The sequence below is a fragment of the Pelophylax lessonae genome (assembly GCF_965119305.1).
Source record: "Pelophylax lessonae genome assembly, chromosome: 9".
NCBI lineage: Eukaryota > Metazoa > Chordata > Amphibia > Anura > Ranidae > Pelophylax > Pelophylax lessonae.
This window is the reverse complement of record NC_138776.1, coordinates 132,902,286-132,927,797: the sequence shown is the minus strand read 5'-3', so window position 1 is coordinate 132,927,797 and position 25,512 is coordinate 132,902,286. Positions and strand designations below refer to the sequence as shown.

At 41.6% G+C, this 25,512-nt stretch overlaps 1 protein-coding gene across 1 annotated transcript in view; it reads right to left on the bottom strand.

The window, feature by feature from the left end:
- The window catches only part of LOC309564274 (solute carrier family 22 member 15-like), a gene marked incomplete at its 3' end in the record, with an annotated part of 458,247 nt that overhangs the window by 239,662 nt on the left and 193,073 nt on the right, over positions 1-25,512 (bottom strand). Inside the window, exon 8 of the mRNA XM_082268897.1 lies at positions 13,525-13,610. Coding sequence (XP_082125023.1) covers positions 13,525-13,610 — 86 coding nt within the window. The remainder of the gene's footprint in view (positions 1-13,524; positions 13,611-25,512) is intronic.

Sequence of the window (25,512 nt, the reverse complement as noted above, 5' to 3'; positions counted from 1 at the left end):
TTAAAAAGTGATCAAAGTCTTTGCTAAGTAACAAACCTGATTTCTTTTTATGAGGAGGTAAGTAAAACCTTGGATTAAGGGATAAAGGGGTGGCTGTGGACGTAGTATACTTGGATTTTGCAAAAGCGTTTGACACAGTTCCCCATACACGGCTAATGTGTAAGGTGAAGTCTACAGGCTTGGAAAGATCGGTTTGTAAATAGAAAGAAAGCTAGCTAAAAGATAGAATTCAGAGAGTAGTGGTAATACTTCTTACTCTGAATGGTCTAAGGTTATCAGTGGTGTACCCCAAGGTTCAGTGTTGGGATCCTTACTTTTTATTATCTTTATAAATGATATAGGGTCTGGGAATAAAAGTACCATTTCAGTCTTTGCAGATGACACCAAGCTATACAGTGGAATAACTTCCTTACAGAATGTCTCCAACTTACAAGCGGACCTCAATGCACTGTTTCATTGGTCAACTATGTGGCAAATGAGGTTTAATGTTGATAAAGGTAAAGTTATGCACTTGGGGGCTAAGAATATGCATGTATCATACATACTAGGGGGAGTTGGGGGAATCCATAGCGGAGAAGGATCTGATTGTTCTGGTAGACCATAAGCTTAATAATAGCATGCATTGCCAAGCTGCAGTTTCCAAAGCAAGCAAAGCCTTTTTTTGTATTAACAGAGGCATGGACTCCAGAGTGATATCATTTTGCCCCTAAACAAATCATTAGTAAGGCCTCATCTTGAATATGCAGTTCAGTCTTGGGCACTAGTTCTCAAAAAGGATATCAGGGAACTGGAGTAAGCACAGAGAAGGGCAACCAAACTGATAAGAGGCATGGAGGAGCACAGCTATGAGGAAAGATTAGAGAAACTAAATGTATTCTCTCTTGAGAAGAGGAGATCAAGGGGTATATGATCAACATGTATAAACACATAAGGGGTCTGTAATGGTGCTGGTGGCTGAGCCTGACGTGCAGAGGTAGCCTCGTGGGATCCGGTAAAAAAGGAACACGGACGGGTCACACTGGTGGTAGACACGGGCTAGCCCGAGGTGCGGAGTCTAAGTGACAGCAGGTCTTCACCAGAGCCTGTGATGGTGAGGATTGATTTTGCTGCGTGCTGAACACCAGGTCGCGGTCCTCAGGGTTGCCCCACCAGGAGGTGAACAAGTCCAGAACCGGAATCAGATAAGCCGACAAGGATAAGGCAGGACAGTGGTCACAGGAACGAGCCAAGGTCAGGGCGGGCAGCAAGCAAACGAAGTAGTGGACCAGCCGGGAGGTCGATCAGGAAGTCAACAGGAAACAGCAGGTTCAGGATCAGGAAGTACAGGTAAAGCTGCAGACAAGACAGCAAAGACACAGTGCTGCTGAGGTGCTTAAATAAGGCAGCCTGTTGCCAATTACTGCAATTAGTCTGCACTAGGTTAACCCTTAAATGGCAGATTCATGACAGCACTTCAGTGTGCACAGGGAGCATTCCTAACAGGGTACATATAGTGAACTTGGTGTTGAGCTATTCACTTTAAGGTCATCACAGAGGACAAGGGGGCACTCTTTACGCTCAGAGGATAATACATTTTGTCCCCAAATATGGAAAGGTTTACAGTAAGAGCTGTGAAAATGTGGAATAGACTCCCTTCAGAGGTGGTTCTGGCCGGCTCAGTAGATTGCTTTAAAAAAGGCCTGGATTCTTTGCTAGGTGTACATAATATAACCAAGAACTAATATTTTATAGGTAAAGTTGATCCAGGGAATATCCAATTGCCTCTCAGGGGATCAGGAAGGAATTTTTCCCCTGCTGTAGCAAATTGGATCCTGCTTTGCTGGGGGTTTTTTCACCTTCCTCTGGATCAACTGCGGGTATAGGATTGTGTATATGTGATTGTATGGTTGTGTTTTCTTTACTGTTTTTTGTTTTTTATTGGTTGAGCCAGGTGAACTTGTGTCTTTTTTTCAACCTAACTAACTATATATATATTGACACATACACATATTTACATATGTATTTTGCTTTTCTGTTTATATGCATATTATTAACACTTACTGTGGGGTCGCCCCCTAACATAGCGGGCCCACCATTGCAGGTAGGCTGAACTACTTTTCAATATATCTCCTAGATATTCTTTTAAAATCTTCAAGGTATAATCATCACATTACATTTGTTTAAATTATCTTTATACCTTATACCCTTATATCCTTATACCTTATCCGCTAGGCCTAAGTCTTGATTGTCCAGGCTTGGTACAATATCCCCATTGCCATGTTTTCTCCAATATTGATCTGCATTCAAGACAATATATACCACTCTCATGGTTGGGCAGAATAGGCAGGACTTTTTGAGACCTTGTTTTTAATGATACATGGAATCTTCATTGTTGGGCCATATGAATACTTGTAAGTTTGATATTCAGTTAGTGATAACTATATATACTGTAAATGTATGTATGTTTATGACTTATGTATTTGTATTTTAGAAAAATGATACCTCATATAACCCTGATGAAGGAGCCTCACAGCCTCTAAAAAGCGTTGAGGGGAGGACATCAGTTTAGAGTATCACTGTAAATTTCAATTGGTGTAATCTCAGCTATTTATTCCATGTATATTTTGTACCTTTTGTTTTTATTGATGAAATAAATAAAACAGGCATTTCCAATTCTTTGGCGCATTGCAGGGTTAAACAAGCAGAAGGAATCTTCAAAAGGAATGCACGGTCAGACGCAATGGCGTTGAGCAGAGCAGAATCATTAGAGGTCCTACCGCAAATTCAAGCTGGCGGCTTTTTATTTAAGTGTATCAAGCAGCATTTGTCATCTAGTTTTATGTGGAAGTTTTTAATCTGTATATACATTTTTGGATCATCATTAAATACTGCATAAGAATTTCCCTTGCATCTGGTGGTTCCGTGTGGATTTGAATGCTGTTACAAACCCCTGGTGGAGTGGAGAAGCACAGCTGCCACTTTTAACAGTGGTGGAGAAAGATACAGTGCCTTGAAAAAGTATTTATATCTCTTGACATTTTCCACATTTTGTCATGTTACAACCAAAAATGTAAATGTATTTAATTGGGATTCAGTAAGGTCCATTAAGACATGGATGATCGAGTTTGGGGTGGAGGGACTTTACTGGCCTGCACTGAATCCTGACCTTAACCCAACAGAACACCTTTGGGATGAATTAGAGCAGAGACTGCAAGCCAGGCCTTCTTTCCAACATCAGGGCCTGACTTCAAAAATGCTCTTCTGAGAGAATGGTCAAACATTCCTATAGACACAATCCTAAACCTTGTGGACAACCTTCCCAGAAGAGTTGAAGCTGTTATAGCTGCAAAGGGTGAGCCAACTCAATAATGAACCCTTACGGACTAAGACTGGGATGCCATTAAAGTTCATGTGCCTGTAAAGGCTGGTGTCCCAATACTTTTGACAATATAGTGTATATGTTTTTTCTGCTGTCATTTTTCCATGTGCAATGTTAACAATTAACAGCCCACTTGAGATAAATGTGATGCCCCCAAAACCCATGTGCAAAGTCTGTTAACCAACATGTGGCAACCTAATGTAGCAGTCTCTCATGAGTTCTTTCACTGACAGTGATGTCCTTCACTGCCCTGGAATTAGCATGAACCTGAAACATACATACAGGGGGGTTGGGGGCGAATAAGAGAGCCCCAAGGAAACTGCAGATTGGGCCTAAAGATGGTGTAGGTAAAATAAATCATAAGGGGTGATGTGCTCTGAGCTGTAAATACTTCTGACCCCTGCACTGTGCACATTACATACATCTGACCTCTGCATTCTGTGCATTACCCATTCCTGACCCCTGCACCCTGTATATTACATACACCTGACCCCTGCAATATGTCCGCAAGACAAACTATCTTGTAATTTAAGAGAGCTGAACCACCACCAGGAAATAAAAAGGTATTTTTGCCTCTGGCATGCATCCACTGAGTCAGATGACAGTCACCATTAGAAAAAAAGCAAATTTGCGTTACCTGTATATTTCATATCTTAAAGTGGATGTAAACCTGATTCATGAAGTTTGACCTAGGCACATATATTAGCAGTGTTTTCTTATCTCTCTCCGAGCCCTAAGTCCCGTAGCTTTCTCCTGCTCAGTTCTTTTGTTATCAGCATGACAACTTCTGACAAGTTCCTTGTCAACTGAGATAAAACCAGGCTGAATTTTGTGTCGGGGTGCATGCTATAAACAGATTAGCAGAGAGCTGGTCTATTCACAGCACTCTTCCTCTGCCTGTGGAGTGGGGGTGTGCCTTTCCTCCAATCATCTGTCACACAGTGTATACTAACACAACACTCCCAGTACTGAACAGCAAGTGAAAATTTATAACACGATGTGCACTTTCTAAAAAATATTTAAAGCTGGAGACAGTAGATATGCATGTAAAATGTATGTAGGGAGATTTGGTTCATCCCTGTGTATCATCTGAGGCTGTTCACTTCAATGGGTATATGTGAGGGTTTACATCCACTTTAAGGTGCAGTATAGGACACAGAGTTCAGGTGATTGGACACTTTGCTGAGCATATTCATATAATCCCATCCCACTTAAATACTTTGTTTTTATTAGGAACACAGCAATAGGTGGAGGGTGACCTGTGTCCTGTACTGAACTTCAAGATAAAACATTTACAGGCAAGTCAAAATTCCTATTATCGAATTCTCACAAGCAATGAAACAGAGATCTGAGCAAAAACAAGGCAAAAAAACTGTGGCAACAGGGCCCAACAAAATAAACAGGGGTCAAAATTCCAGCTCAGAGCACAGCTGAAAGAACCTTGGGCCCAAAGGCTGCATCTGCATTGTCCTGGACCTCCACATGGTAAAACTTGGAGAAAGTATTCACCGAAGACCAGGTGGCAACCTTAGAAATTTGGGCAACAGATGCTTGATGTGGCAAAGCCCAGGAAACTCCAACCAATCTGGTGGAGTGAGCACTGGAGGTACCTTAAATTTTGAGAGCATATGCCTTTGCAATAAATTGTCCTATGCATCTAGCAATAGTGTACTTAGAAGCAGGGTGTCCTTTATGAGAGACTGTTGGCAATACAAAGAGTCAGTTTTTCAGACAAAAGCTGTGGCTGTCAGAAATCCTGACAACTCTCATCATGTACAGACAATAGACAGCACTTTCTTTTGGGTGGTCACAGTTTGATCCTTGAGACACCTTGAAAAAAGGCGCTAGCAAGGGAATTCAAAGCCAAAGGTTTCTTAAATAAAACAAAATCCGTCCCCTATAACTACTTAAGGCCTAATTCTGGTTACGTCCTGATTGTAGAAAAACCAGAACGTGAGATACAAAGTCATCTCTGGGGTAAAAAGCGTTTTCACAGCAGGCAAAAAATGAATTCCAGGTATAGTAGTACTTTTTTTGGCGAAGTGACTTTTCTGGCTTTGAGAAAGGTGAGAATGAAAGACTCAGTGATACTCTGTCCTTTAAAACCTGGTATCAAGTCAGACTGTTAAAGGCAGTGACCGAGAAGCAGGACAGAACAGCGACCTGCCAGGGGTCCTCTCCCTGAGGTTCGTGTGTGAGTATACCAGATTCTCCTGGGCCAGTCCAGTGCAATGAAAATCACCCATTTATTTTCCTCTATTTTGCAGAGTAGTCAAGAGAAGTCACACTAGAGGGAAGGTATTCATTAACCTGAATAGAATCCTGGGAATTAACAGGACAATCAATGCCAGTGCTAAATGATCCTTGGTCCTGGCCACAAATAGGAGTAACTTGCTGTTGAAGGCCAGGATATCCACATCTGGAGTCCTCCATCTCCAACATAGGAAACTGAAGACGCTGGGATGAAGAGGTTTCATTCTCTCAGATTCAGGCTGTGACATCTGAGAAATTCACCTGCCAATTGTCCACTCCCGGAATGTAAAGAACAGGGATTGCTTTTATAGTGGTTCTCTGACCATTAGAGAATCAGACTTGCTTCCTTTAAAGCTGCCTGACTCCTGGAAACCCCAGAAAACTGATATAGGCAATCACTGTAGGATTGTCTGATTGCACCCTGATTGGCTGAACCTGAAACAGGAGGGTCCAGTGGCTCAGAGCTAGTTATTTTTTTTTGCTTACCCATTCCTTGGGAACCAGGCTCCTTAAATCATGAGAGATTGGAACACTAGTTAAGTGAGGCCCTTATTTGTTGTTGCTACTTGCCATGAATATAAAAGTAATGACTTTCCAAGCTGGGTTGGAAATCATCGAGCTAGGGGATTTCTTGATTGGATGGAAAGAAGCATAGGAAGATGGAGAGAAGGAATGTGTTTGTTCCAGGCCAACAGAATGTTGGGCTGAAGAAGCCTTAAGTGGATCTGAGGGAAAAAAAACAACAACCTAGAATGAGGCTTCCAACAGGCCCAGGATCTTTATGAAGAATCTCACTGAGGGAAGATTTTTTTGGTCTCGAGGCCTGAGCATGGGATCTTAGGGAGGCAAGTTTGTTTACCGGAAACTTTTGTCTGGGCCATGTCTAGAATAAGGTCTAAATATTATAGACAAAGGGAAGGCTAAGATTTGATTACCCAGGCAAAGGTTTGAAGAATCTGGATAGTCACTGGATATTTGCATATTGTTTAAAGAGAGATGGGTTCATCAGAAGAAGATCGTATAGGTACCCTCTGAACTGAAAAGACCAAGTTCTCAAAAAGGGCAAGTAGAGGTGCAAGTGCCTTTGTAAATAGTCTAGGGCAAGAGGATAAGCTGAACGGCAGTATGACAAATAGGAAGTGTTTGTCTCCCACTATGAAGCACAGAAAGCACTGAGGAGGTGGATACATGGGAATATGTAGGTAGGCATCTTAAATGTCTACGGATACTAGATATTCCCCATGTCTCAGAGAATCAATTACTGGCCTTGCGCATTTGATACAGAACTTTGGAACACAAAGTTACTAGTTTATATATTTTATGTGTAGAACAGGATGCATACCCCTGTTGGGTTTTTGTACCATGAACATATTTGAGGAGAATCCTTTGAACTTGTTCTCTAGAGGTGCTGGAACGACAACTGCCTGGGACAAAAGAATGTTCAGGGCAGTCGGATAATTTGTATTTGAGCAGATATTTGTTGGTTTCCAATATCCAAGTTCTAAAGTTTAAACTCCCAATAACTGAATAAACTCAAATACATTCCTTCCTGATAGCTTTGCACAAAGCAAATACTATTCAGGGGGGCACCTAAATGTACTTCAAGTAATAGAGATACTGAGTCTCCTACTTGTTGTAAAGCTACAGCATTTGTCCATTAATCAGGAAGAACTTTTTTTTAAATGTTTATTGTCACTGGTCCTTATATGGGTCCAGGCTTTGTCTGTCACAATGGGCATATCTCCATAGGGGTTGTTAGGGTCTGGGAACCATAGCAATGGACCACAGACGTTTGCTTATCTGTACCTGCAGCTAACTACACTTGTTGCCAAGGTGAATGTTTAAGCAGGATCTAACGTGCGAAACAACATTACTGGCTGTCCCCACAGCATGGGGCCCAGGTACAAATTCTAAGCTATTACCAGAGTTACACCAATCCAGCAATACTGCTTCTAATGTTATAGCAAAAGGCATGCAAGAGTTGCTTGAAGAATCCAAAATCAAATAAATGGGCAATAAGGAAAAGTGGTTAAGCATTGAAAATGTATCCATGAGAAGAAGAGGTACAAAACCTACAGGACATTAGCAAAAAACTGAGGACTCACAGGGTGGGTTGGGGTTATAAGAGTACGCCTGGGGGCTTTTGCCATCGTCTACTCACCTAAATGTAACAGCCTACAACCTGATATCTGAATATCCAGCCTGTGCGCTGCACTGTATGATTCAGGTGATTTAGCTGGGTGACAAAGTCCCTTTAAATAATCAGCTTTAAACCAATCATTTTGTTTTGAGCACATTCCTTAAAATCTTTTTGACAATGTAACAAAAGTGTTCGGCAGGGAGGGAGGGCCCTAACGCCCACATGCTGCAAATTTACGTTCATGGCAGCCAAGGTTTCTGTGCTGAGAGTCACTCACTGTGCAGTTGACCCAACTGTCACAGACAGCCAGCTCCTGCTCATGTGACAACTGTGACAGTCAATCAGGACTGCACGATTGGGAAGTTTGGCCTGCCTGCTGGCATCAAGACCCAGTTATAGGGCAACCAGGAGGGGGCGGAAAGGGAATAAATCATTCATCCACAAACGTCTTATCTTCCAAGGCAAAAAGGTTACTGCACCTAAGATTTGACACTCATGCCACATCACTGAGATGAACTGGGACTCTGGCTGCTGCAGGAATACTGAAACGCCATTGTAAAGGTTACAAACCAGATATTAGGACTGTTTATGACCTTGCTTTGGCAATGGAAGCAGGTGAAACAATCTATCAGCAATTAACCATAACTGAAATATCAGGAATCACCCCTTAGTATGTATTGAACTAGTGAAAACATTAAAGTGACAATGGAAATAATAATAAAAAAAAAAAAAAAAAAAACACGTTAAAGTTGAAAGCTTCTACTATCCCTTAGACTGAATGAGCAGTTAGGCCTTGCAGTGTGGATGCAGTAACGGCCTTTCAGTTTTCCAGAGTTCAGCTTTAAATGAAAACAGAAAATGTTTTAAACTAATAATGTAAGTTCAGAGCTCTTTACTTAAAATTTGCTTAGTTCGCCCTGCAATTTTTAACACGTTCCTTAAATAGTGTTAAGCTAAGTTCACTTCAATTATTTTCCTCCAACTACAGTAATGTATTATGTTTTGCTACACCCTTGCTGTTAGGAAATTAAAAATCTAGCCGATTCTTCTGCTTTAGAAAGAAAAAAAAATAATTTGTAAGGAAGGCAGCCTTTTATTTCAGTAATGGAAGAATGAAGTAAATAATATCTACGCTGTGTTCCAGCTTGTGGTTATGCATATGAAGGAAGTCTGCTCCTCTTATAAGAACATACTTAATCTTTACCGAAAATTCCTCTTTAATTTACTCTAAATTAAATTAAGAATGATTTGAATTACTGCCCAAGGTTATCCATCTCAATATCACAGCTTTACCATCAGCCATCACATGAATATTAAGATATTTTTCACACTGCTGTTTAACCAAAAAAACAGCTTTCGTTTTTTTTTTTTTTTCTGTTTTTGAGGTAAAGGAACAGTTAGGACCCATTTACATTTGTGTAGAGTCAACACGTATTATGTTGCGCATTACTGTTCACTGCATCAGGGCAGTCCAACAAAATAAATGGACTTCTAAAGCACTAAAAACTTACAAAAAATGGACCTTAAAACATTTTTTGCCACAACACACTATGGTGTGTTGCCATGCAGTGCAGCCTATTGCAATGCATGCACATTGTCGTAATGCATTGGGGTGCTATTCAAAATGAATGGCATTGCAATGATTCAGAACTTATACCGTGCATTGCAATAATGTATGTGCTAAGGCAGGTTTTCTGCCTTTAAACACGTTATTAAAGTTTATTACAATACTACTACAGGTTACAAGGTACCTGGTCTTTGTTGAAGGCCAGCTCCTACCAAATTTTTTATTTTGTTTTAGAAAAAACTGTAAAGGAATAGAACCTCTGTCGGGTTTTTACTGTTGTCTTAATCTCTATTGGGGAGATTTCTCCTCCATTCCTGTCAGGACAGGAAGTGTTGGAAAATCCCTGCAACTGGAACACAGAAAAAAATGAAAATTTTCTATTATATACTTGCCGTAATTTTCCTTTCCTGATGGACTCAAGGGCAGCCTACGTGTGGAGTTTACCCCGCCTCCTCTCCTATGCTATAGGATCCTACTCCCATAAGTTACAGCTCACGGTCAGAGAATGTGTTCCATAACTAGCCGTATCTAGACCAGTGGGTGGAAACTCCTCCTGCCTTGGAATCCATCAGAAAAATAAAATTACGGTAAGTATAGGATAGGAAATTTTCAGTTTTCCTGACAGACTCTGTCCCTGTGTGTGGGAAATAACTAGCCAATGCCACATGGGTGGGAATGCTGAACAAAAAATAAACTTTAATTCACACTGTCAACAGACAGAATTTTCAAACTAAAATTGACGGAAGACAAGGATGCCAGCTTTACACAGTAGTGGGCCATCAAAGTATTAATGGATGACCATGAGGCCGCCTGGCAGATAACTTCTGGGGACACATGTAGGGAAGCCACCCAGGAAGTAGAGATGCTCCTCGTCGAATGTGCTGTCACCGCCTCCAGGGGAGCCAAGCCCTTTGCCTTATAAGCGTGTTGGATAGCCAGAACGATCCAGGCTGCGATAGTTCTAGACGAGGCACGTTTACCTCTATTTTTGCCAGAAAAGGGGATGAAAAGATGATCCGATTGTCTGAAGGATGCTGTAGCCTGAAAGTAATCTTTCAGAGTTTTCCTCATATCTAAGGGGTGAGCCTCGGGCACCTCTGAGGCCCGGAAAGTAGGAAGAACACTCTCTTGGTTTTCGTGGAAGACGGAGATGACTTTTGGATTTAGTTGAACATAGGTATGAGAACTACTCGGTCTGGGAAAAAGGTTAGGAATGGTTCTTTGTAGCCAAGGGCTCCGATCTCTGACATTCTTTTAGTCGAGGTGATCGCCACTAGGAAGGCGGATTTGATGGAAAGATTCCTGGCAGACACAGAGTTGACTCCTTTGGCATCGTACTCAGAGAGTGAGTTGAGAACAAGTTGAAGGTCCCATTCAGGAAATCTCGGCTTCCTCTGAGGCCTGAGTCTAACTGCACCCTTGAAAAATTGCCAGGAAAGCAGATTACTGGCCCAGTGAAGGATGACAAGGCCGAGACTTGAACTCTAGGAGTGCCAACAAAAAGAGCCAGATCTAGACCTGACTGTAGACATCCTAAGATATCTTGCACTCAGTTTGTGTATGATTTCCAATTGGAGAACGTGAATTCCGTGAACCTGGCTCAAATTTTTTTGTAGACTCTGTTCGTGCTCGCCCTCCTAGAACTCAGAAGGGTGGAGATGACACCCGAGTTTTCTGATTGTCAGCTGCATGAGCAAAGCACGGCTCACATAGGGACTTGTCCTCTGGGACAAGAGTCCCGCATCCTAAGCAGGCTTTCTGAGAGGAGCGGCTATCATGGCGGTGGGTGCGGTGTCCGGGGGGGTGGGGGGCATTGAAGCATCTCCCCTGATGCCTGATCCTAGAGTCATACCATCTGGATCTCGATGAAGAGTGTTAATGTGGCCTGGCAAGGTCTCTGTCCTCATGCATTGTAGTTCTGCGATCAGACCTAAAGAGAGAGTGACAAATAGTAGGGCGGCTCAAGGAACACCTCAGACGAGCCAGGGTGGAAAAGGCAACCACAGTACCCACCTATTGCAAGAGGGATGCCACAAGAAGGCGGTGAAGATAAATCCATAGCCAGAGCTGTAAGGTCACGCTCACAAAAAAAAAAAGGAACAAGTTTATGGGAAATAAGAACAGGAACCTAGGCCACCCCCCCCCCATACCTCTCCACTGGGGATACCAGAGGAGAGGAGCAAAGGGCTTGGGGAAGCATCTGCAATGCCTGCAGGTCTTCCCAAAGAGGCTGGGACTGACAGCAGCTTTGAAATCCCTGCCTGAATGACGTCGCCGCCCCTCCGTCGCGCAGGTGCCGTACCCCCACGGCCATCGGGTCCCGAGCGACTGCGAATGCGCGAACCAAGCCTCATCTTCGACGCGCTCCAGCCACCATGGGAGGCCGATCTCCCCTAAAGCCAGGGACAGAGAGAGAGCACAATATAACAAACAAAAACAACTACCATGGAGTGGGATGACCGAAGGTGGCCAGACACAATCTTCTGACCCTGCCAGGACCTACAGGATAGGGGCATCCTCACCGGGCAAACATCACCGCCAAACAGAGCCATGGGATGCTAGTGCCCCTTCCCGTCCATGGCTGGGCCCTGGGCTGCACTGAACAAGGACACCAATCCATTTTCCATCGTGCAAACAGGTAGGATGCAAATACATGGTCCACAGAGGAGGACAAAAAAGGACACATTATCTGACCATGAGATGCCATCCTTAACAACCAGTAAATAGCTGATTCTTAAAGAGTCATGCTGGCTTCCCTAACAATAAGCAGGGATGTAAACAGTGCCCCCCCCCCCTCCAGCCGCACAGCCTTTTGTCCCCTTGGTGGTCACCAGCTCAGTCCGCCCTTCCCCTGCCTCCTCCCCTCAGTTTCTGGGAGCTGATTTTCCCTACTGTTCTGCTCACTGTCTCTCAGCCTCCTCTCCCTCTGGTGGTAGCATCCCTCCTGAACTGGAGCATGTTGACCACAGGGGAGGCATTATCATTGGTTGTTATGGACGCTGTCGGGTTCCGGCTCCTTCAAAACCAATGAATAGTTGGTTGTTAGGGGCCGGGCCCCGACAGAATCCCTAACTAGCTATTCACAGCTTATGCACTGCAACGCATTTTAAATATGCTATGCATTTTTTAAAAATACATACTGCATTTTAAAAGTGCTGCAATGTATAAATACATGCACTGCAGTGTGAAAAGGCCTAAAGACTACCTTAAGTTTTCATCTTTTTTTACCAGTTGACCCGAATTAGTTTGAGCTGACCCATGAATTTCTTCTTTGCAAGCCCATAACACAAAGTTAATTATTCAGAAGAGTAAAGTCTAGGACTCCTTCCACAACCTTTAGCAGAACCCACACCCCCACCCTTTTTTTATTCTTTTCTCCTCCATGCTGTGTTTCCTATTCATATCTCTCCCTTCCTTCCATATACTGCCTATCTTTTCCAACAATTTCCTAAATACTTCCTATCTACTGGATTTAACATTCCTGGTGTCAGTGATTCTTCTGTCTGGCTTGATGAGATTGAGCAGTTTCCCTGATGACTTCACCTGTGAGGTTGGAAGATCTACCACATCCATAGAGTATTCGATGTATCTTCGTAAGGAAGACCAATGAATACTGAATGCGCTTTTGCTGTCCTATAACTTAGACAGCAACTGGTTCTGGTGAGTGTGGACTTCTTATATTTGGACTTCTTATATTTGGTGGAGGCAGCACACAGATGGTGATTCACTGAGATTGTGGAGTAATAACACTGGAACAATTTCATTTACACTTATGGACTTTTATTCACATTATTGTGATCTATTTTATTTGATTTAAAATTCAGTTTTGTATATGCACATTTGTAAACTTCTTGAAGAGCATCACTATTATTCATACAGCGCTGCTTTTTTTCTTTTTTAAGTCTTTATTAACAGAAATTCTTGCACCGAGGCAAAGTGCGGGAGTTTTTCATGCTGAATTACTGCACGTCTTGGAGAAATAAACATTAAGACCAAAGTGAAAAAAGGATACACATGGCTCTTGTATTTAGGCATAATAAGTTTAGCTCAGTTGTCAGGTTTCAGGACATATATAAAGAATTTCTGAACACTTGAACCATCAAGAAGTCCCAAGGAATGGACAAGTATTACAAATCTACAGTAAGCCCTGTACATTGAACATTTGTACAAGATAATAGTTTGCCTTCTCTCTTATTTTCTACTTACTGTTATTTTCTGGTAACACCATTGTAAATATACAGGCAAGTCCAGCAAACATTAGAAAGCCAGCTGTAGATTTTCTTCGTCCAGACCTGAAAAATAAAGTCAGGCCTATTGAGCCTATAAATCACGTCAACCTATTAAAAATATACAGTATATATTAAACTATTTTTGACTGTTGTGAGTTATTCTTTACAAACTGTTCCCTACCTTATTTAATAAGACTGTTTATACTGTAGTATGTTTATACTGTAGTATGTAAGGGACTACACACCAGGAAAATTTTTGTTCAAATTTTCTTTTGAAATTCTGAAAAATAATCCATCGCAGCATTAGATTTTGCCATGACTGAGCCTAAAAATTTAGTTCAAAAGTCCTTAAAATGAATGGCGTTCCAGGCATATTAAGGTGATTTCCCAAACAAAACTCACATTCATGGTTAGAATTTCGTTCATTCAGATACTCAATGTTCATCATCACTACGATCAAAAATTTGAACTAAATTGTTGACTTAACCCACTAACCATTAGAAAATGAAATGAATGTTCTGATAATGAAAATTTGTGAATGTAATTCTACTGGTGTATGGCCAGTTTTATTTTGTGATTTGAAGATCCATTTAAGTGACCTCCAGTAATCTCATTAGGCCTCATGCACTCAGGCATTTAAAAAAAAATGCCACTGTTTAGGGCTTGTGGCATTAATTAATGCCCATGAATGCAGCTGCAAGTTATTTATAATGGCTATGCACACAAGGATGTTTATGTGCATAGTAAGGGGACATAAAAAAATTTGCCCCAAACCTGTGCTTGGAGCATTTTCATATCATATCAGCATTTATTTTACGTACGTACATGCATAAATGTATCTAAAACACACATATATTGCTTGAAAGACCATAAAAAAATGAATATTCTGGCCAGCAGTATACGCACATACATACACAATATTAGTGACATTTTTTCTGCTAATTTCTTGCAGAAGAAAATCCAGCATATTTGGAGCATTACTGTGTACATGGGGCCCTCAAAAGTTTTAAAAAGTGTCAAGAAGTTTACTGAAAAAAAAAAAGCTGAATCCTTCAGGTAGCTTGTTTAACCACTTCCATACTGATGATCATCATATAACGTCCAGGGCTTTCAGCAGAAATATCTCAATGTCGGGTGCATCTGCAGGCATCATTCAGATACCTTTTTTTTCCACCTGCGATTCCCAACAGCAGTAGTTCAGCCGCTTGATTGTTTTTACAGGCGGCGGGAGGGGACCTCGTCGCCACCCTCTGGTGCTTCTACCTGCTTGCCCGTGCAATCTGCGAACCGGATAAGGAATTTGCCGGCAGCGGAAGTTTACCATAGAGCTGACCGGGAGACTAGATGGTCCCCAGTCATCAATATGACTCTCAGAGGCTGGGCGCGACGTTATGACATCACGTCCGGCCCCGGCAGTTGTAAACTTGCCAAGTGTTCGGCTGGAAAGGCTGAGATCATTTTTTTTTTATCTCAGGCTTTTCAGCCTAGAGGAGAGATGTGGGGTCTTATAGACCCCCAGATCTCAATGTAAAGAGGACCTGTCATGCCTTATTCCTATTACAAGGGGTGTTTACACTCCTTGTAAAAGGAAAAAAGTGATAAAAAAAATAATAATTTAAAGTGAAAGTTTAAAAATAAAAAAATTCTAATAAAATCAACAATAAAAAAACTAAAAAATTAAAGCGCTCCTGTCCCCTTGTACTCGCACGCAGAAGCGATACGTATGTTGTATCCCCATATTTAGATGAAATTTCAAACTACACGTGAGGTATCGCCGCAAATGTTAGAGCGAGAGCAATAATTCTAGCACAAGACCTCCTCAGTAACTCTAAACTGGTAAAATGTAAAAAAAATGTTAAAGTGTAGCCTATGGAGGTTTTCAAATACCTAAGTTTGGTGCCATTCCATGAGTGTAAGCAATTTTTAAGCGTGGCATGTTAGGTATCTATTTATTCTGCATAACATCTTTCAAATTATACAAAAAAATGGGCTAACTATACTGTTTTTTTAAATCATGAAAGTGTTTTTTCCCCCAAAAATTGCATTTGAAAAATTGCTGCACAAATACCATGTGACATAAAATATTGCAATGACTGCCATTTTATTTCCTAGGGTCTCTGCTAAAAATATATATATACTGTTTGGGGGTTGGGAGTAATTATCTAGCAAAAAAAATGATCTTTACATGTAGGAGAGGAAAGTCAGAAATCGCCCAGTATGGAAGCGGTTAAAAACGTAGCCAGCATTCCCATTTATATTTGAGTATAATGTCCCCAAACAAAAATTTTAAAATACTACAGAAGCTTCAAAACAGACCTAACAGAAAGTGCAACCAAAGCCTGCATGCCAACCGTTCAGCCCTGCCCGGCACAACAACTGCACTTTCCTACTGCCCGGCAAATTTAAATGGTGGACTCAGGAGAAAGTAGAAAGTTGCAGGTGGCAGAAGGGGCAGGCTCCATGCGACCATATAAGCTCTATTTGCAATTTCTATTTAGGAGCACCCCAGGGTTTGTGGCTTCTAAAGTCCTCTTGAAAGAAGATGAATACAAGATAAAATACCTAGAAGAGTTTGCTCTCCAGTCTAGCAGCCAGTTAATCACTACCTAAATGCCCACATGTTTTCTTTAGCCTACAACCCAACAACACACATTTACGTATAACCTGAACCTAAGTACTTAACCTATAAAATGTTAAGAGTACCGCTGATATAACCTAAACATAATAAAAATAACAGTCAGTGCTATTAACTAGAACAGAATAAATACCTATACCTTCTAAAGAAGTCCCTGATTGGACACTAGGGAGAAGCCACATGAGTGACGTTATCATGCATTATCTCTGCTGTTTTCAAGCAGAGTGACACAGGTTGTAAAGTTTGCTGTACAGTGACCTTTCTGTATGATACAAGCTGATTTTTCTTCTACTGTTTTAATAGTGTGGATTTGGCCAATAAAGTCTATCAGTATATACTATAGGCCCTCTTCTCCTATGGGAGGAGTATGGTTGCTTGCAAGGAAGGAGTGGAGAGATTAACACTTGATCTGCCTGTTTACAAGCAGAATTGGGACCGTTGGAAGGTATACCTCTTTTCACACTTCAGAAACTCTGTTGGACGTCCTGTAATTTAGGGGTCACTTGCTAAAGGTGAGCAGATTTAATGCACTTGGGTGTAGAGTGAACACACTGGATTATTTGCACAGTGTGAAGAGGACTCTGACAATAACACCTTGGTTGATTTCACTTGTTTCCTGCACTAACCACGTTATTTTTGTGAGTAGAATCATTTTATTTAGTAATATTTATTTATGACAACAGTGAGCACTATGATGTATCCTTCTCTTTGAGCTATTGTCATTTTGGGATGAAATAGGTGGATGAGAATCGTTTTTAGATTTAATGTTGCAGTTGATGACCCCTTTTTTCTTCCTTACTAAAAACACTGATTCATTTTTCATATTCAAAGCAAACACACATCTATCCATGTCTCTATACTTTACTTGGCTAAGAAATCACTTTGAAAAACACCCTCTGACATTTTTAGCTGTGGCCATCTTAAGTAAGGGCAGATGATTCATTTAGCATTTACTTCCTGGAATCCATCTGTCCATGGCTCAGGAGTGCAGGCAGGAGAGTGTGCTTAGCTGAGAAAACAACTCCTCCCCTTCTAAAGACACCTGGAATGTATGACATAATTTGCCTAGGTCTGGAAACCAGGAAGCAACTGAAGGAATGTTAAAAAAAATTGTAAACCAACTAATTATGATATACTTTCCAATCTATTTACTAATGCTAGTAGTATAAGAATTATAAATAGTCACCTATAGACATTTTCTGTTGTAAGAGGTCTTATTATCAAGGCAACTGATATGGGCAAACAGATTTTGGAATGCACCTCGTAAATATTACCTCATATGCGTTAGGGATCTTACTGAAGATAGAATGTGAAGACATTTTTGAATGATGTAGCCTTGTTGTGTTTTGGGACTATTATATGAACATACTGTATGACAAGGTTTTTATGAATCATGAATTTATTCTGTTAGGGTTATTAGTGCTGCACTGTTATTTTGTTTTCACTTTTGAACTTTTGTTTGAAATACTTTCCAGTGCTGGCTACCTTGAATTACTTATGTTATTGGAGTTAGGCGTAATTGCCCACTTCGTTTTTCTTGTTTTACAAGCCTTAATATGATCCCTAATATGAAATGTATCCCTAAAGACCCAATGTGTTTACCTGATAAAGTGCCAAAATCAAACATTCCTGATCCAAGATCAAACAGTTTAGAGTGTTCATTCGTCTTTTCAGAATAAATAAAAAGGTGAACACCATGCACCCTACCTCCCCCCATTCCCTTTTCCCCACTGTACTTATCTCCGTGGATGCTGAGCTGTGTGAGCATGCAACCTGTTAGCAGTCTGGGGATTTTAAATTCTCGCTCTTCTCTCTTTTCTCTGTGCAGCACTTCTGGGACAGATCAGAGTGATGCTATACCAAAAGCAATGCACAGAGAACAGGGAAAAGAGCAGGGATTTCAAATCCCTGGACTGCTATAGAGGCTGTCTGGGCACTGACAGCTTAGCATCCACAGAGGTAAGTACAGCAGAGAATGGGGGGTTGGAAAGGGGGTAAGGTATTGGCTCAATTTTCATATTTTGTGTGTGAACTTAAGACAGTTTAAGAATGTGCAGCTATCCTCCACTTACAGGTGCAAGCTTCCAAAATCTCCCAGGGCTAATGTGCTGGGCTGAAAGGGAGCCATCCTCACTCTAAATACACCACGAAGAGCAGAGTAGCTATGCATCAATGACATACCAATAATAAAGGATTTATAGCAGCATGAACCATAACCATAACCATTCCTGGAGAACACATACTCTACACACACAGGGCTTAGTCGTAGGGGTGGAAGGTGTCAGAATGAAGCGCATTACATACACTGGAGACGAATGCAATAAAAAAAAAAAATTCTAAAATTTAAAAAAAAACATAAATAAACTGCGCATATCATAAACATACAAAATGTGATCTATGACTCTGATATATATCTGAAAAGAAAAAATTGGCATACAATATTGAAAGTCCCAATATTACAGTCCCAATGTCATAATATAATAAATTGTCAGTTCTCCTTATGATACGATATAAAATGCCAGTGCTCCTTATGGACATAACATTGTGCTTCACTCCAAAGTGCTTTTAGTGCCCCCCCATGGACTAACACCCACCATATACAGTATAACTGACAACCTATCTCTAGTGAGGTCGCTTTTGGGGAAATCCCCTAGTTGATCAACGCCACTTGACTTTGCCAGATGATACCGAGCATACCCAAAAATATCTCTCAGAGGGAAGGATGACAAAAAAAAAAAATCTCACAGCGTAAAGCCACTCCAAAAAATGTATTATCAAAAAGATACAGAAGTACACTGTAACGCTCCTGCGTTTTACGTATGATGTGGATTTTCAGCTGCAGAAATATTCCACTTCAGTAGTCATGTAGAGAAACGCTGAGACACCAATCCCAACGACTCATCATGTGTGGATGATCTCAATTCAGCAAGTAAATACACACACTCAATAAGATGTTTCCTAGAGTGACTTATGTATATCGTAACACAGTGATGATAGGCTGAAGAGACAGGTTGGGTAGAGATGGTAGATGACAGACACTTGAAAGGAAATGTTCTTGAAAGTAAGATAGTAGCAGATGGGATGCAGATAGGTTTAGAAATCATGTATGGTAGCAGATGACAGAGTAGCAGGTGGACATACAAGAGAGATCAACCCAGTGCAAGAACAGGTGGTAGTAGGCTCAAGAGCTAGCAATCTTAGATAATGCAGATGTAGTAATAGTCCTTAGTATGCAGAGCTAGATAGTGTAAGCTTTAGTATAAAGGTTATAGAGGTTTCCCCTGTGGGGTACTTATCACTAATAGCAATGTAGCAGAGGAGAGGTTCGGCAAGAGCGGATGATCCGGTAGCGGGATACAGGGATCAGCGCAGCGTGGTTCCGACAGCGAGGTATGCTTGCAAGCATGAGAGCTTCAAGACAGGTTAGCATCAAGGCACAAAGCAGTTTGAACGAACACATGTGAGTGAGAGCCGGCGATCTAAATAGCCATCCAGTCCGGCGCTCAGTGATGACAGCATCAGTCTTAAAGGTGTATGCGCACCTTTCCAAAAGAGAATGGTGGGGCGCATACACTTATGAAAGAGTAATTAGGGTACCCGAAGGTACCAGAACATTACAGTACCCCCCCCTTAAGGCCGGCTCCTGAAGGCCTCTGGAGCTGGTTTGTCTGGGTACTTCGCATGAAAATTGCGGATTAATCTAGAGGCATGTATGTCAGAGGTGTTTAGCCAGGTGTCGTCTTGGGGCCCATAGTTCTTCCATCGAACCAAGTACTGAAGTCTTCCTCTGTGGATACGAGAATCCAGAATCTCTTTTATCTCATATTCTTCTCCACCTTCAACTTGTACAGGAGGAGGAGGTGGGATAGTAGGCCTTATTCCTTGGTCAGGAACATGGGGCTTCAGTAGTGACACAAGGAAAATGGGATGTATTTTGAGATCTATTGGCAATGTAAGCTGTACTGCAGCTTTTCCAATAAGTTTCTTGATTGGGAAAGGTCCCAAGAACAGAGGTCCAAGCTTTTTGCTAGGGATTTTCAGTCTTAAATTTTTTGTTGAGAGCCAAACGAGGTCCCCGATAGCGTACTGAGGAGAAGGTCTTCTGCGAAGATCATAGTACTTCTTTTGTTGACTATGAGCGTGTGCAATGGTAGTATTAAGCAAACCCAGAGAGTCCTTTATTTGGGTAAGATAGTCTGAGGCTACTGGGTTATTTGAAGGAAGGATGCGGGGTGGAAGAATAGAGGGATGAAACCCATAGTTCAAGTAGAACGGACTCTGCTTGGTCGTACTGTGGGTTGCGTTGTTGTAGGCAAATTCTGCCAGAGGGAGAAGATCCACCCAATCATCCTGTTGGTAAGAAGTGTAACAACGTAAATATTGCTCGATGCATTGGTTGACTCTTTCAGTCTGTCCGTTGGTCTGCGGATGGTAAGGAGAAGTGAGCTTCCGCTCGATCCGTAGTATGTGACATAGTTCTTGCCAGAACTTGGAAATAAATTGTGATCCACGGTCAGACAGAAGAGTTTTTGGGATACCATGTAACTTAAAGACATGTTTCATCAGGAGTTCTGCCGTTTGTTTGGACGAAGGTAGTCTGCGAATAGCAATGAAATGTGCCATTTTTGTCAGATGGTCCACTGACACTAAGATGGTATTAAATCCTTTGGAAGGAGGCAATTCCACTATAAAGTCCAAGGACACAACTTCCCATGGAGTTTGGGGTATTGGTAGACTGCATAGTAGACCGGATGGTCTCGTAGTGTCAATTTTGGACCTGGCACAGACATTGCATGAAGAGACGAATTTTTGTATAGATGTTTTCATGTCAGGCCACCAGAATTGCCTGGTAATCAGATTAAGAGTCTTTGTCATACCCATATGTCCTGCCATAGGCACATCATGCGATAATTCCAAGATCTTGGTGCGTATGGTAGGTGGTATGTAAAGTTTGTCGTTGTAGTAGAGGAAGCCTTCTGCATCAGTATTTAGTTGTGGTGGGGGTGAATCCAAACTTATACCATGCAAAACCTCTTCCTTCAAGGAACGGACAACTCCAATAATGCGTTTGTGAGGTATTATAGGAACGGAAGGGATTTCGAAGTAGTTTTCTTCAGTTAGTCGTGATAGTGCATCCGCCTTTTTGTTCTTATCTGCAGGTGTGTAGGTCACTAGGAAGTTAAACCTTAGAAAGAATAGCGACCATCGTACCTGTCGGTGAGAGAGAGTTTTGTTAGTCTGAAGATATTGGAGATTTTTATGGTCCGTGTATATAAGCATTGGTAATTGGGTGCCTTCGAGTAGATGTCGCCAATTCTCCAGAGCCAATTTTATAGCAAGCAGTTCCTTTTCACCCACGGGGTAATTTATCTCTGGACTGCTTAGGGATTTAGAAAAAAAGGCGACTGGATGAAGTGGTGAAGTGTGAGTTGGTCGTTGGGAGAGTATTGCTCCTACTGCCATGTTTGACGCATCTACTTCCAGAATGTATTGGAGGGATGGGTCTGGATGGCGTAATATGGGAGCAGAAGTAAACCTTGTCTTTAACAGGTGAAAAGCTTTATTTGCTTCATCTGACCATTTGAATGTTTTTTTAATGCTAGTGAGCTGTGTGAGGGGTCTCAAAATGGCAGAGAAGTTTCTGATGAACTTCCTGTAGAAATTCGAAAATCCAAGGAATCGCTGTAGCGCCTTGCGTGTGGTTGGTGTAGGCCAATCCTGAATGCAGGATATCTTACTCATGTCCATCTCGATTCCTGTTTTGGATATGATGTAGCCTAGAAACAGTACCTCTTCTTTATGAAACAAGCATTTTTTCAGTTTCACATAAAGGTTGTGTGCAAGCAATCTCGATAATACTAGTCTTACATGTCTTATGTGTTCAGACAGGGATCGTGAATATATAAGTATATCGTCCAGATATACCACAACACAGACATCTAGTAAGTCTCTGAAAATATCGTTTATAAATCGTTGAAAAACTGCAGGGGCGTTGCATAGCCCGAATGGCATTACAAGATATTCGAACAATCCGTATCTGGTTCTGAATGCAGTCTTCCACTCGTGTCCAGCACGGATTCGAATGAGATTGTATGCTCCTTTCAGATCCAATTTTGAAAAATAGGTAGCTCCACGCACCTGCTCAATGAGCTCAGGGATAAGCGGTAGAGGATAGCGATCTTTTATTGTAATAGCATTCAATTGCCTATAGTCGATGATAGGCCTGAGACTTGAGTCCTTATTGCGGACAAAAAAGAGTCCTGCTGCTGTGGAAGAAGTGGAAGGTCTAATAAAACCTTTCTTCAAATTCTCATCCAAATAGTCTTTGAGATGGGAAAGTTCATCCTGTGAAAGAGGATAAACATGACCGAACGGCAATTTGCTATTTGGGAGTAGATCAATGCTACAATCATAGTCTCGATGGGGAGGTAGTGCTTGAGCATTTTTCTCAAGAAAAACCTCAGAGAGATCCTGATAACATAGTGGTGCAATCTCATCTGTCACCACAGACAGGATCTTCCCGAAAGACGGGAGGTTACACGTACCCTCGCAATAGCAAGAGAGGAAGGCCAGGGTCCGTTCCTTCCAATCTATGGTTGGTTGAGGTGTGTGCAACCAGGGAAGTCCCAACACAATGGGAAAGTGGGGTGAGGGTATTAGATCGAAGGTAGTGGTCTCCATATGAGACCCGTTAGTAGTGACTAGGAGTGCCTGTGTCTGATCAGTGATCGGACCAGAGGATAAAGGAACACCGTTAATAAGACTTACTGAGACAGGTTTAAGTTTAGAAATAATAGGAACTTTATTTAAAGCAGCAAAACGTATGTCAATATAATTTCCACAAGATCCTGTGTCAATCATGGCCTTAGTAGTAATCCTGTTCTGGTCCCACTGTAATGTTAAGCAAACAGAAAGGTAAGGGATAGTGATTGAAGTTGTCAATCCCCCTGGGAGGACATGTGAACACTCACCCTTCTTTTTGTAGACTAGGGGACAGACGTTTATCTTGTGATCCGGGATGCACAGTACAAGCAGAGATTACCAGATCGTCTTTTGGCTCTTTCCATAGTTGATAGAGGTGGGCGTATGGTTCCTACCTCCATAGGAACGGGGTCAACGGCCGAAATCCGAGAAGAACTGGATAATGGCATTCCCATTTTCTCAGCCTTTCTTTCTCGTAGTCTTCTATCTATGGTGATACTGAGTTGTATCAATGCATCCAGGGTTTTTGTCAGATCCGCTCGGGCGAGCTCGTCTTTAACGGCCTCTGATAGGCCAAGCCTAAATTGGGTTTTCAGAGATGCATCATTCCATTCTGAATCAAGGGTCCATCTCTTGAATTCTGCGACAAAGTCTTCTACAGGTCTCCTACCTTGTTTCAAAGATCTTAATTGAAGATCGGCAGTACTCTGCCTATTGGGATCATCATATAGGCTAGTGAGTTCTGCTAGGAACAAGGCATAGGAGTTGAGAAGCTGGTCGTTTTTCTCAAAAAGAGAGTCTGCCCAAGCCCGAGGATCGCCTGTTAGGTAAGAAATAATAGTACAAACCTTAATGTGATCAGTAAGGTAGGTACGGGGTTTTAGCAAGAAAAGTAACTAACATGCGTTTTTAAATTCGCGAAATTTTTTGCGATCGCCTGTAAATACCAAAGGAGGATTTATTTTGGGTTCAGGGGACTGAGCAGTGGTAAGTTGTGTCAGTCTAATTACCTGCTGCGACAGAGCCTGATTGTCTTCTTTTAATTCAGCAAGTGCGTGTATTAACGCAGTTACTTGCTGTTTTAATTGTGTCATCTGAGTGGTTATTTCTGCTGAATCCATTTGTGGTTCGTTCAATCTGTAACGCTCCTGCGTTTTACGTATGATGTGGATTTTCAGCTGCAGAAATATTCCACTTCAGTAGTCATGTAGAGAAACGCTGAGACACCAATCCCAACTCCCAATGACTCATCATGTGTGGATGATCTCAATTCAGCAAGTAAATACACACACTCAATAAGATGTTTCCTAGAGTGACTTATGTATATCGTAACACAGTGATGATAGGCTGAAGAGACAGGTTGGGTAGAGATGGTAGATGACAGACACTTGAAAGGAAATGTTCTTGAAAGTAAGATAGTAGCAGATGGGATGCAGATAGGTTTAGCAATCATGTATGGTAGCAGATGACAGAGTAGCAGGTGGACATACAAGAGAGATCAACCCAGTGCAAGAACAGGTGGTAGTAGGCTCAAGAGCTAGCAATCTTAGATAATGCAGATGTAGTAATAGTCCTTAGTATGCAGAGCTAGATAGTGTAAGCTTTAGTATAAAGGTTATAGAGGTTTCCCCTGTGGGGTACTTATCACTAATAGCAATGTAGCAGAGGAGAGGTTCGGCAAGAGCGGATGATCCGGTAGCGGGATACAGGGATCAGCGCAGCGTGGTTCCGACAGCGAGGTATGCTTGCAAGCATGAGAGCTTCAAGACAGGTTAGCATCAAGGCACAAAGCAGTTTGAACGAACACATGTGAGTGAGAGCCGGCGATCTAAATAGCCATCCAGTCCGGCGCTCAGTGATGACAGCATCAGTCTTAAAGGTGTATGCGCACCTTACCAAAAGAGAATGGTGGGGCGCATACACTTATGAAAGAGTAATTAGGGTACCCAAAGGTACCAGAACATTACATACACTCACTTGCTGTTGTGCCTTAGGACCTGGCACCTGGTGTAAACAGCTTTGTGTATATGTGGAGGTATGATGGCCGCCACTCGGTCCATGTTTGGAACTGAGGTGCGAGACCGCACCTGGAAATGACGTCAGCAGAAAATACGTCACGGCTACGTATACCAAGCTTTGACGTGTTTCAACCTGATTGGTCATCCTCCATGTTTGATAGTGGATTTATACCGTTTGGGCATTAACTCTTGGATAGTCAATTTGAATTGCTCAGGGGCTTAAAATGCTGAATACACTCAGTGTTGCCACATGGTTATAATGCTCTTATATTGTTATTTATATGTCAGAGGTACAGAGTTACAACAGGGGGCATACAGGTAAAAATAATGACAAATATAATACTAAAACAAGCAATTTACACATAAACTAATACAGTAAACCCCCGCTCCATCGCGGTTCAGTTTTCGCGGTCCCGGTATATTGCGGTTTCTTCTGTAATGTTATTTTACTATATAAATCATTGAAAATTAAATATTTTTGTGTTTTCCATAGCTCTTGCTATGTCTCTCAGTATCTTTTATATATTTAAATGAGTTTCTATTGTTTTAAAAGTGTGCTTAAAGACCTTAAAATGCTTTTAAAAGTACAGTGACAGTAAAAAAAAAAAAA